This window comes from Rhizophagus irregularis, chromosome 4 (assembly GCF_026210795.1).
Source record: "Rhizophagus irregularis chromosome 4, complete sequence".
Classification (NCBI taxonomy): Eukaryota; Fungi; Glomeromycota; class Glomeromycetes; order Glomerales; family Glomeraceae; genus Rhizophagus; species Rhizophagus irregularis.
This window is the reverse complement of record NC_089432.1, coordinates 4,418,938-4,432,707: the sequence shown is the minus strand read 5'-3', so window position 1 is coordinate 4,432,707 and position 13,770 is coordinate 4,418,938. Positions and strand designations below refer to the sequence as shown.

The 13,770-nt window shown below is 25.5% G+C and overlaps 2 protein-coding genes across 2 annotated transcripts; both read left to right on the top strand.

The window, feature by feature from the left end:
• Positions 1-2,624: 2,624 nt before the first annotated feature.
• Positions 2,625-5,172, top strand: OCT59_024283 (uncharacterized protein; the record flags this gene model as incomplete). Its single annotated transcript, XM_025331798.2, has 5 exons — positions 2,625-2,861; positions 2,933-3,008; positions 3,089-3,255; positions 3,337-3,697; positions 3,765-5,172. 5 exons carry the CDS (start codon positions 2,625-2,627, stop codon positions 4,883-4,885), a joined length of 1,962 nt encoding a protein of 653 aa, XP_025182155.1. The 3' UTR covers positions 4,886-5,172.
• A 1,221-nt stretch (positions 5,173-6,393) lies between these two features.
• OCT59_024282 (uncharacterized protein) lies at positions 6,394-8,770 on the top strand (the record flags this gene model as incomplete). Its single annotated transcript, XM_025325220.2, has 5 exons — positions 6,394-6,621; positions 6,706-6,781; positions 6,879-7,057; positions 7,136-7,496; positions 7,566-8,770. 5 exons carry the CDS (start codon positions 6,394-6,396, stop codon positions 8,681-8,683), a joined length of 1,962 nt encoding a protein of 653 aa, XP_025182154.1. The 3' UTR covers positions 8,684-8,770.
• Positions 8,771-13,770: the final 5,000 nt, after the last annotated feature.

The following is a 13,770-nucleotide window of genomic DNA, read 5'->3' as shown; positions in this document are numbered from 1 at the left end:
AATTATTTAGAAGGAATTGATGCAGATTTCTCCTTAATAACTTCGGGTGAGGACAATTGGACATTAATATCAATACTTGATGATGATTTATCAGGAATTGGTGCTCATGAATTTGGCCTTGTTTTCTTGAGTTTTAGATTAGGGGAGTGATATTTTTTCATTTGGAAGGTGGATCAATACCTTGTAAATGAGCTTCTTTAACTTTTCTCTTGTGTTCAGTTTCAGCTATAAAATTTATATTAATATCAGATAAAATTGTACATAATAATAACGTACTAAATAATTACCCTAATTTCCAACGATATCTTCAGTCATTTTTTGCAAAACAAAGTCAATAGGAAATGTTGGAAAATCGGTTTTAAACTAAATAACAGTTTAGAAAGTTAGTTAAGTTTAAGAATATGGATGATATAAATATATAACTTATATTATTAATGACATTTTGAATTTTACCCAAAGTTTGTTCTGATGCGTATTTTCCTTTTTCACAAATAGCACTTAGCTTCAGTTATCACGAAGACTTCTCAAAATGTAAAATTAATACTTGCCCGATAAGTCCAATATGTATCATATGATAAATAGAGAAAATCTTTCCAGTCCTCTTTTGGTCATATAATTTTTCCATTTTTTCATTCTTCTTTGGTAATAGGATTTTGTATTAAACCACGTGGAAACTAACAATTACCGTATTATTAATATCACTAATATAATTTTATCACTAATCTTATATTTGAAACATTTTTTGTATTTAATTATAATGTCTGCTGTAGGAGTATTTGATGGTATAACAGTAGAAATAGGCATTGGAGTTGGCGATCATCATATCATAGCAGCTTATTCTAAATTTGTTGTAATATCTAAATAAAAGTAATGTTATGGTAAATTCAGAATATTTAAAAATTTCAATAAATCTTTATCCTCGAACTACTACTCAAAATCAATTTCCCTTTTCACAACAGGTAAATAATGAATGCTCATGATATGCAAATGTTCTGACAGAAGAACAGAGAAATGAAAATAAGGAAAATGAGAAGAAAGGAAATATTCTCTGTATGATTACTACTCTTATCTGTCTTATCAAAGGATATACATTATAAATTAGTTATTAAATTTATTATTATATATTTAATATAAAATATCTTAATAAAAAATATTTATTTAGCATCCCAAAAATATTTTAATGCATGATTGTTATTAAGAAGTTTTTTAAACTACGTGGGTAACATGGCATAATACTTTTTATTACCTTTTGATTTTGAAACAATAATTGATCTTTTAAAAATGTTTTGATATTCTCAGTAATATAGGTGAAAATCTTATCCCAATCAAACACAAATGGTAAATTCGTTTTTCTTTCAGTTATTATTATAAATATATATATGATTTTTATTTTTTTTATAATCTAAGCTGATATTTATTTATTAAATAGAATGTTGAAAATATGTACTAGATGAATGATTAAGTAATTCAGAAATTAGTATTATTTCTGAAAACAATAAAGTATCAATTAATTTTAATTCTAAAGATATTGATGCAATAATGGAATTAGAAAGTAAAGATTTTAACCTGATAAGTTGTGAAAAAATCTAAAATTTTACTAAAAATTAAGCACACCACTTTTTAAGTCCTTATATTTGTTTATAGAAATATTTGTAAATAAATGAATTAACTATGAAAATGACAAATGTTTTTACATAGTAGATTTGATGGGCCATGGTAAAATATCAATAATTTTATTATTGTAATATGAGACAACCGACCAAAATATGTTAAATCTGCATGAATTTATGTGAATAACGTATAATCATAGTTATTCATACTGAATATTTAAACATTTAATAGCCATAAAAATTAATAGTTGTATAGACTTTTAATGCTCTACTCGAAAATGTTTAAATTATATCAAGCAATTTGTTCTCATAATTTGATTTCCTTGTTGGATATCAAGGAACTGCTTTACGTTAATCTTTGTCATACAACGCTACAGCCATCCAAATGATCGATATAGTTAGGCTTGTGCACTGCATCATAAGCTGGTTGATAAATTGATAGAAATATTACAAAAATTCTACATATAAGATCTGAAAAAATTACTTATCTTGAATTAATTAAATTTCATATATATTTGCTAAATTACTACTTTATAACTTTTTAAATGAGAAAATTAAAAGTCATTTTTATAATTTTATAAATCAGCTAAATCAGATTTATTGTATCTAATAATATGACACTATATGAATTTAAAATTATTTTATCAACTCCGTCCTATTAAAATGTTCATGTTGATTAATTCATGGACAATAAACTTACATATAATTGAAAATTAATTTACCTGGACTTGTAATACTACTTTATCCTCATAAAATATGGATTATGGTTCTATTTTTTTCTAAAAACAAGTTAACTTTTCACTTTGTAATGTATAAATACTGCGATTACTGCGGTACTGCGGCTAAAACCAAGTGATTGACATTTGTTTGTGACAGTGACACTGTACGACTTTCGGAAATTAAATTGCATAGAAAATACTTGTATAGTAAAAAAAAATTTTTTTTTCTTTTAATAACTTTGATCGTTCAAACTTATCGTTTTAACACCTTTCTGTCAAATTATTACTATTCAATATGTCTGATAATATCAAAATGCAAGATATCGAGAATAAAAATGAATGGAATAATTGGATTGAAGAAGTTATTGATAAAGAACATATAAAATATTATGAATATAAAGAATTTAATAATTTTGGTACCGGAAATTTCGGAAAAGTATACCGCACAAATTGGAAAAATTTAGAGAAATGCTTTGCGGTAAAATCTTTTTTTAATCTTGATAATATCACCATTAAGGAAATTATTCGTGAGGTAATTTTAAATAAAAAAATTTTTCTTTTTATAATTATAGTATTTATTTATTAAAATTTGAATTTATTTAGTTAAAAAACCAACGTGAAGTTGATTATCATGATAATATTATTCATTGCTATGGAATAACAAAATTTGAATCAACAGGTATTATAATGATACTTTAATTACTAATATAATATACGTATTTTATTCATAAAAATTGATTATTTTCTTTCGTTCTTTAGAATATCATGATAATAATAATTATAAGTTGGTAATGGAATATGCTAATAATGGTAATCTTCGAAGCTATCTGGATAAACTTACATGGAATGATAAATATATTATGGCATACCAGTTAGCTTGCGCTGTGTCATGCTTACATAACGAAAGAATTGTCCATCGTGACTTGGTAATCTATTTATTTTCTTCAATTATTGTTTATAATATTATTGCATTTGCATTACTAAGTTTATATATAACTTTTTAATAGCATTCTGGTAATATATTAGTTCATCAAAACAAGGTCAAATTGGCGGATATTGGATTATCAAAAAGAATCGGAGCGTCATCAAATGTTCAATCCAACTTATTTGGGATGGTTCCTTATGTTGATCCAAAAATTTTTAATTGGAAAAGAAATAATAATAACCAAGAAACACAAATTTACTTATTAAATGAAAAAAGCGATGTTTGCAGTGTTGGAGTATTATTATGGAAACTATCCAGTGGACAACCTCCATTTTATGTTGAAGGTAAACAATATGATGTTGATTTAGCTTTAAAAATTTTACAAGGTTTAAGAGAAACAGTTGTTCCTGATACACCTGAAAATTATGTAAAAATCTATACCGGTAAGTAAAATTCAAATTTAATTACTAAATATTATTTTACCTAATCTTAAATTACATTATTATTTAGGGTGTTGGGATGGTGAACCAGATAATCGGCCAAATATACATCAAGTAGTTGACTGGTTAAAAGAGATGATTACAAAAACAGATGCTATAGCAAATAATCTTCAATCACTAGATAAACAAGAATTTAATAAGGCTTCTTTAAGTATTAATGGTTTAGAATCTCAAGAAGAATTATCTCAACTTATTCAAAATTTTAATAAAATGATTACAAAAGAAATTGATCCTATGATAGTTTTAAGTAAACAAGAAAATATTTCAGCTGAAGAAGGTTTTAATAGAATAATTGATGAAATAAATGATTTTATTTATAAATTATCAAATAAAGGAATTGAATGGAAATTAATAAAAGGAAAAGTTATTGAATATTTTAATAATTATAACACTTATTCAGAAGAAATATATAATTGGTTATCAAATAATCAAAATAGTTCAAATTCAGTTTTTTTATTTGGATATTTTAATCGCTTTGGAATTGCAACAAATAAAGATCATGAAAAATCTTTCAATTTATTTATTAATGCATCAAATCAAGATCATATATTAGCACATTATTTTGTTGGTGATTGTTATCTACATGGAACTGGAACTACAAAAGATGAAAAATTAGTTTTTGAATACTTTGAAAAAGTAGCTAATAAAAATTTTGCACGCGGACAATTAGGTATTGGTTATTACTGTTATGAAAACGGAATAGGTATTAATAAAGATATAAAAAAGGCTATTTATTGGTATGAAAGAGCTGCAAATAATGGAAATATAATGGCTATGTGTAATCTTAGTCTTTGTTATTTAAATGGAAATGGGGTTGATAAAGATGATAATAAAACCTTCGAATTGTCTAAGCAATCAGCTGAAGGGGGTTATTCAAGCGGAATGACCATGTTAGGATATTGTTATGAAAAAGGTATTGGAACTAAAATTGACGAGCTAAAAGCATTTGAATTATATCAAAATGCTGCAAATTTAGGAGAAATGATAGCACAATATAATCTTGGTCTTATGTATGAATTTGGAAAAGGAATTACAATAGATATAGACAAAGCAATACATTGGTATAGGAAAGCTGCTAAACAAGGACATAAAACTGCACAAAATAGATTAGAAATACTTCAAAAATTATAAAAATTCATTAAAATTATGAGATTGTTAAACGTGAAAACTGAAGTTTATTAAAAATTAGTACTTAATTTATATAATCATTCTTATACATGGTAGTTAGTGGGATCATTTTTCATTTATTCATTTTATAAAGAAATTTATATTTTTGTATTTATTAAAAGTTATTTATGTATGTGATACTGTATTTTAATCTATTCAAATTAGTCATTGTTTAATATTTATAGAAAATGAATTAATTAATTCATTTGCAATTCAATAAAACGTAGTTTGGCAATTGTCATGTTCATTGATAAATGAAAAATGTTTGAACTGTACTATATCTTTGGTGCATTGTATATATAAATTTTTCGTGTAGTTTTTATATCACCAGAATAATTTAATTTCTTGTTAAAATGTGTCATTTCATTTGGTAATATTATTCGGCTGAATAATCATAGCTGAATAAAATTCAAGCACAATTTGTTTCATAATAATTTATCAATGAATTTATTTTTAAAAAGATTCTCTTAGTAGTTGATATCATGCATTAATTAAATAATAATTGTGATACAGCAATGGATTTACTGAAACCAAATGAGACAATTAAAAGTTTTTCATTTTTTACATTGTCATTTTGATTTATAATTTTATTAGTTTTTTGTAGCTAATAATATGACACTAGTATATAATATGAAATTGATATTATTAAATTTGCAAAATGATTTTTTCATTGTATGGCTCATAAAATGAATAATTAATAATTGTAAATTTATTTTTTTTTTTAGTGATAATCCAATCTAAAAATTTTTCATATAGTGTGAATTGTTTTCAGGCACGTCCGAAATGTGACAGGTTATGCCGAATATATTGTTTTAGAGTATAACTATAAATATCAATTTGCTTGACTGTCATAAATTTAACTTCGCATTTTTTTTGTATCCCAGAAAAATAAACATAAAATAAAAATAAAAGTAAAACTAACAAAAAATTTAGATCTAACTAAAATTAACATACATATTTCGGAATAAAAATCTAAATTAAGAAAAATAGTAAAAAGAATCGAATTTGACTACAAAAAATCTCTTATTCTAGTGCTAAAATTCAATCTGTTGCTCCTTTTACTATCCTTCCTATGGGTTCTATATTCTAATATACGTAAGTTAATTCCAAAATACTACGTACCATTTTGCGTATATTATCAGGATGAAATTTTCGTTATACAGGAATTTGTGCGGAAAATATCATGAAGATGTATGTAAAATCAATCAATTTCAATAACTTTGAAATCCAATATAACTAATTCAGGTAATATCAAACTCACTTCTCTAGAAATAGGTTAACTTTTCACTTTGTAACGCATCGTTACTGCGGTACTGCGTACTGCGGCTATGCTGTGCTGCGGCTAAAATATCCACCTTTTGTTTGTGACACTGTACGACTATCGGAAATTAAATTGAAATGATTTTTTTTTTTCATCGTTTTAAACACTTTTCTGTCAATTATTACTATTCAATATGTTCGATAATATCAAAATGCAAGATACCGAGAATAAAAATGAATGGATTAATTGGATTGAAGAAGCCATTCACAAAGAACATATAAAATATTATGAATACAAGGAATTTAATAACTTTCAAGAAATTGGTACCGGAGGTTTTGGTAAAGTGTACCGTGCAAATTGGAAAAATTTAGAGAAATATTTTGCGGTAAAATCTTTTTTTAGCCTTAACAATATCACCGTAAAAGAAATTATTCGTGAGGTAATTTTTGAATAAAAAATTTTTCTTTTTATCATTATAACATTGTTTATTAAAATTTATTTATTAAAAATTGAATTTATTTAGTTAAAAAATCAACGTGAAGTTGATTATCATGATAATATTATTCGTTGCCATGGAATAACAAAATTTGAATCAACAGGTATTATAATTATACTTTAATTAATATAATTTACGTATTTTATTCATAAAAAATGAATTTTAATTGATTATTTAATTTATTTTCTTTTATTCTTTAGAATATCATGTTGGTAATAATTATATGTTAGTAATGGAATATGCTAATAATGGTAGCCTTCGAAGCTATTTGGAAAAAAACTTTGGTAAACTTACATGGGATGATAAATATATTATGGCATACCAGTTAGCTTGCGCTGTGTCATGCTTACATAATGAAGGGATTGTCCATCGTGACCTGGTAATTCATTTATCTTCTTCAATCATTGTCTATAATATTATATTTGCATTACTAAGTTTACATATAACTTTTCAATAGCATTCTGGTAATATATTAGTTCATCAAAACACGATCAAATTGGCGGATTTTGGATTATCAAAAAGAATCGGAGCGTCATCAAATGTTCAATCCAAAATATTTGAAATGATTCCTTATGTTGATCCAAAAATTTTTAATAGACGAAGAAATAATAATAATCAAACATCGCAAATTTACTCATTAAATGAAAAAAGTGATGTTTACAGTGTTGGCGTATTGCTATGGGAAATATCCAATGGACAACCTCCTTTTTATGTTGAAGGTGAACAATATGATGTTGGTTTAGCTTTAGAGATTTTACAAGGTCTTAGAGAAACAGTTGTTCCTGATACACCCGAAAATTATGTAGAAATTTATACTAGTAAGTAAATTTTAAATGTAATTACTTAAATATTATTTTTCTTAATTTTAAATTACATTTATTATTTAGAATGCTGGGATGGTGAACCAGATAATCGTCCAAATATATATCAAGTAGTTGATTGTTTAAAAGAGATGATTGCAAAAACAGATGCAATAGCAAATATTCTTCAATCATTAGACAAACAAGAATTTAGCAAGGCTTCTTTAAGTATTAATGGTTTAGAATCACAAAGAGAATTATCTAAACTTATTCAAAACTTCAATAAAATGAATACAAAAGAAATTGATCCTATGATAGTTTTAAGTAAACAAGAAAATATTTCAGCTGAAGAAGATTTTAGTAGATTAATTGATGAAATAAATGATTTTATTTATAAATTATCAAATAAAGGAATTGAATGGAAATTAATAAAAGGAAAAGTTATTGAGTATTTTAATAATTATAACACATATTCAGAAGAAATATATAATTGGTTATCAAATAATCAAAATAGTCCAAATTCAATTTTTTTATTTGGATATTTTAATCGTTTTGAAATTGGAACAAGTGAAGATCGTAAAAAATCTTTCAATTTATTTATTAATGCATCGGATCAAGATCATATATTAGCACTATATTTTGTTGCTGATTGTTATCTGCATGGACATGGAACTACAAAAAATAAAAAATTAGTTTTTAAATACTATGAAAAAGTAGCTAATAAAAATTTTGCACGTGGACAATTAGAAATTGGTTATTGTTATGAAAATGGATTAGGTATTAACATAGATTTAAAAAAGGCTATTTATTGGTATGAAAAAGCTGCAAATAATGGAAATATGATGGCTATTCATAATCTTAGTATTCATTATTTAAATGGAAATGGTGTTGAAAAAGATCATAATAAAGCTTTTGAATTGTCTAAGCAATCAGCTGAAGGAGGACATCCGGGTGGAATAACAATGTTAGGATATTGTTATGAAAAAGGTATTGGGACTAAAATTGACGAGCTAAAAGCATTTGAATTATATCAAAATGCTGCAAATTTAGGAGAAATGACAGCACAATGTAATCTTGGTATTATGTATGAATTTGGAAATGGAATTACAATAGATATAGACAAAGCAATACATTGGTATAGGAAAGCTTCCAAACAAGGACATATAAATGCACAAAATAGATTAGAAATACTTCAAAAATTATAAGAATTCATTATAATTACAAAGATTGTTAAATGTAATGATATTTCTTTAAAACATAAATAAAAAGTTTATTAAAAATTTATAGTACTTAATTTATAATCATTCTTATACATATATGATAGTTAGATAGTATGATCATTTTTCATTTTATTTTTTACTATATAAACAAGCTGCAAATAATTGTTAGTTTTAACACAATGCGACCTTTTGTTCTCTATTTGTCTAAAACATGGCGTCTTTTAGTAACTCATTCAAGGACCAATATAGAAAAATGGAAAAAGCAAATTAGAAATTTGATAGAGTTATGATATTAAAAAAAGTCTATTTATATGGATAATCAATACATTTAAATAAATCATTTAGAAAAATGGAATAATTAAACGTTAAATTATTGAAGAATCAATATGGAGAAAATGAAAGGAACAAATTAGGAACTGATTTGAACGACATTAAAAAGTTATCTATAAATGAAATGTCTATAAAACCGGGTTTGATCACGTAATCTTTGACAAGTAGTATTATAGCATGATTAGAAAACCAAAATTGTGAAAATATTAGGTAGCAAATAGAACTCTCAAATCGAAAAAAATTCCGTTCCCAGAATACAATAGTGAAAAACGGAAGGACATGATGGGTGAAAATTACATGTTATATCGCGGTCAAGATTTAGACGTATCTATATTTAAATGACATTTCATTCCATTTAAAATTATATATGAAAAAAGGAATAATCAAAATCATATTACAAGGAGTTTTCTATAATTCTTATTCCGTTATAAACACCTGATTTCAGATCCAATTGTTGCTTCTGATGATGAGACTTAAAAAAATAGGTTCTGTCACGATCTGTTTTATTTGTTATTCGTAAGATTTATGCCCTTTTCATTATTCCTGTTATAACGCCAATAATTTCATTTTGTTAAACAATTTTGGAATTTTGGTTTTAATCGTTCAGCATTATTGGGCGCTATACAAGCTCGCGATAAGAAATAATTGGAAAGCTGTACCTTGATATCTTAGATTTCCGATCTATGAATTATATCACGCCTGTTTTTACTCATTGTAACAAGGCTACTAACACAGAAAAGGTTAATTGATAGACTCACTTATGATCAAACAAATTTTCTTGAAAAAATTAATAAGCAATACATATCAAATCCCGAATGGTTTGAACTTTGAACTTCAGGTTCACTTACCAAATTACGTCTTGAAAATAACAATATTTCTGCGTGCGATTAAATGGAATTTCAACTTTTTCGACCTTGAAATTAGTCCGACTTGTTTATGAAATACAAAATGTTAAGTCGAAATAATGATTACGAAAATAATGCGATGCAAGATTATACTAAAAAGTTTACTTGGTAGGTTCGAAAAAATTCCAAAATTAAATGATTTAAATCAGTTATTATTATTATGGCGTTTCATAGACTAGTCAAATTAGTATTTTGTAGTGCTTTGATCCTAATAAAGAAATTAAAACTTGCTCGTGATTATCGAAAGAAATTTTTATTCGTTACAAACTTATAATATCCATTTTGAATTATTAATAAATATCCTATTTATATTTCAAGAAACAGGATTATATAATCCATTAATTGTAGTTTTTTTCTCGTTCAATATGATTATCACATAATTCTATTACATTATACATGAATTTAAAAGCTTGCATATGAAATTAAACATTTGTTACCAGAAGTCAGTATTTTTTTTGTCAGTGAGACTTTAACCTCTGCTGTTTATACCTTACAGTAGTAAATTTAAAAAAATTCCGGTGTAACATTTAACCAATTTGAGTTAATTGAGTATAATTTATGGCATTATAGGCTCTACCTACTGAAAATACATAAAACATACCGGGATTAACAACCAGTTAGTCCTAAGCCTGAGTTTAATAAAAGCTTGTATTGTAATTACACTAAAATAAATTATCTACACAATCTGTCACCCCACTTATCACCTGACATAGTGTTACGTTTATATGGCGACCGAATACTCTAACCTTTTTAAGTTTTTAGTAAATATTACTCATATATAAATATGTAATAGATTGATGATTTGTAAAAATGTTAAAATGTCATCTTAAACCTCACGAATTATTACGTATTCAGGCCAATATAGGGATAAAATAATTTTTTTTTTAGAATAATAAAGAATACTAGTCTCTACGAGACACAGGTTCGACTTGGTATTTATAACCTTTTTTTATCTTAGACAAATCCTAAAAAAAAAAAAATTCACATCATATTAAATTATCATTGTAGTTAATGTATTCAATGTTACAAATCCATACAAGCTCAATAAAATAATTTCAAAAAATCGAGGAGAAATGAGAAATTTTAAAAATATATTTTCATCTTTTTTTGGTAATGTTGTATGAACATTATATTTGTCGGAATTAAGTCATTTTCGTACTCATTAGTACATAACCTAAATTTCTCACAAGATTTATTATTAACTATTAAAAATTATAATTTATGAACTTACTATATTGTTCATTCTGTTTAGTCGTTTTTGATTATAAATCAATAATAAATATGTTATACACAATACACTCTAAATGAAACTATATGAATATACAAAGAAACGAGTTCAATAGTAAATAATAAAAATTCAAAATATGTTCATATTGAAATTCTAATTTAATTATAAATTAATCATTCTTCTGACAATAAGAAGTCATTTAACGCTTAGCGTTTTTAGTGTGTAAACAACCCATTTAGTTATTCATAAATCATAAAATCTTTATTATTAAAGTTTCCCATAAGTATACCGTGAATACACAAATTTGATTATTTCTTAACAACTTGAAAAACTTCATAATCATCCGTTTTAAATTTATTTAACGGTATGTCTACATCAGGATAAGAATTGCTATAACTCCTATACCATCCATTGTTAACAGACAAGCCTAAATCATTTCCACCACCAAACAACGGACCATAGTTAATATTCCCACTATATATAGAAGACTCATCACCATTACTATATCCTACTTTTGCGCTTTGTAGGTTATCTTTATTTGCAAATGAGAATATAAAGCTATCTCTTGTAGACTTCCATGCGCTACTTAAATTCCAATAAAGAGAATTGTATCCTCCAACTATTTGCTCCGAATTTGCAATCTTTACTATAACTATAGTAGCTCCTTTATTATCACATTTAGCATGAAATGTCGCAATTGTATTACCATCTCTACTAGCACGATAAAGTAAATTGAAATTATAAGGAACATTCTTTACATCATAGTAAGACTCATTTTTCTTTTCAATCCAGTTAGAAAAAATAGCAAAATGTTTGTTACCAACGATAACTGAATCATAAACACATTTTGGTTTCCTGGGAGATTGTACATCCACATTCAATTGCTCATCTGGTGCCATGTGAAATACAAGTATATTATTAACTATATCCTTTGGCAATATTTCTTTAAAAGGATATACTTTAGTAACAAAATCTGCTGAGGGAATATGATAAAATCTTATCAACGGAATAAATCTATGAATGGTTCTTTCCATAATTACAATTTCTTCTTTATTCCATTTATTAACATCTTGTTGAATAGTAGGATGCTGAGAAAAACACCACTTAATCAAGCTATTCCATATAATAATTTCATCTAATGACAAATCATCTCTTTTTAAAAGTAATTCTAATAAAGGTGCTTTTAAATTGATGAATTTATCAGATTTAAATAATAAATCTGGTTTAGTACAAATTTCTTCAAAACAATAATTCCATAAATCTGTAAACGTTTCACGTAAATAGATTGCTTCAAGAATTTCGGTAGGATTTTGTTGTAAAAATTCATGTTGATGTTTAATCAAATATTCCTGAATACAAATCACTAGTCTTTGGATTTTAAGTTCATCCGCTGTCACCAAAAGCTTTAGAATATCTGGTCCCTGCAATTTCTCCAAATCTATCTTTCCACAATAAATAAACCTAAATATTAAATGAATATTCCGTCATTAATTTTGACATAGACTGTATATAATATTATGTTTACTTTTAACTTTATTATTACTTGTTTTTCATTACCTTAAAATAATTTTAAAGAATTGAGGAGAAATGTTAGGAAAATTAAAAATATATTTTCCATCCTTTTTCTTGGTCAATTCGTTAGAAAAAGCCGTACGAAAATATTGAGACCTGATACATAAAATAATTGAATGTGAATGTATTTCTTCTACATTTTTATTTTTACCGGCGTAGATAATAACGTTATATTCTCCATCAGTTTTAAGTAAATTTTCATAATCATCAGCAAGTTCTTGAGAATATTCAAAGGACATTTTTTTTTAAAAAAAAAGCAAAAAATAATTTTTTAAAAAAAGAAAAGGAATTGTATTACTTGTATTACATGATCGACGTTTTATTCAGTTTTCTTTCATTTCAAAGCCACAAGAATAAACCCAAAATGGTAGAAAGAAGTGGCTTGATTAATAATATTCAAAGAAAAAAAAAAATAATGATATTGTTAAACGGATGATTGTCAAAATGTTATTTACCAATAAAGTCACAAGATCAAACCTAAAATGGTAAATCAATTTTTCAATTTAGTATAGTTTATTAAGATTAGTAAACTAATCAAACTAATCAGAATACTAAAATAAAATTAGTTAATTAGAAAAAAATTGTTTAAAATAAAATTGGTTAATTAAAAAAAATTGGCAAAAACAAATTAGTCATCGGTAAATATGCGTATTGTTACGAAATTTTTTAGTATTTTTTTTTTAGATTAATTTAGGTTATTTCATTGAATAGTTTAGATATTGTTTATTTTTATTTGTTTATAATATTTTTAGTTTATATATTTATTGGATTAAATGACGGAATCGGAAGATTAGATAATTAGTGGCTGAAGGATGATCATCGGAGGCTTAGTGGTACAATTTGTACTTTGAACAAGATGTACAAAGGACGATTTGTACTGCGGACTAATTGGCCAAAGGACCATTTGAACGATAGACAAAAATGTACCGAATTTTGGGAGATATTTAAAGAATAGGGGGAGGAGCGATTTTGGAGGATAGTTAGCAATATTCAAGTGATAATTCACCCTTGTAAAGGAATAACGAATATTACAGAGC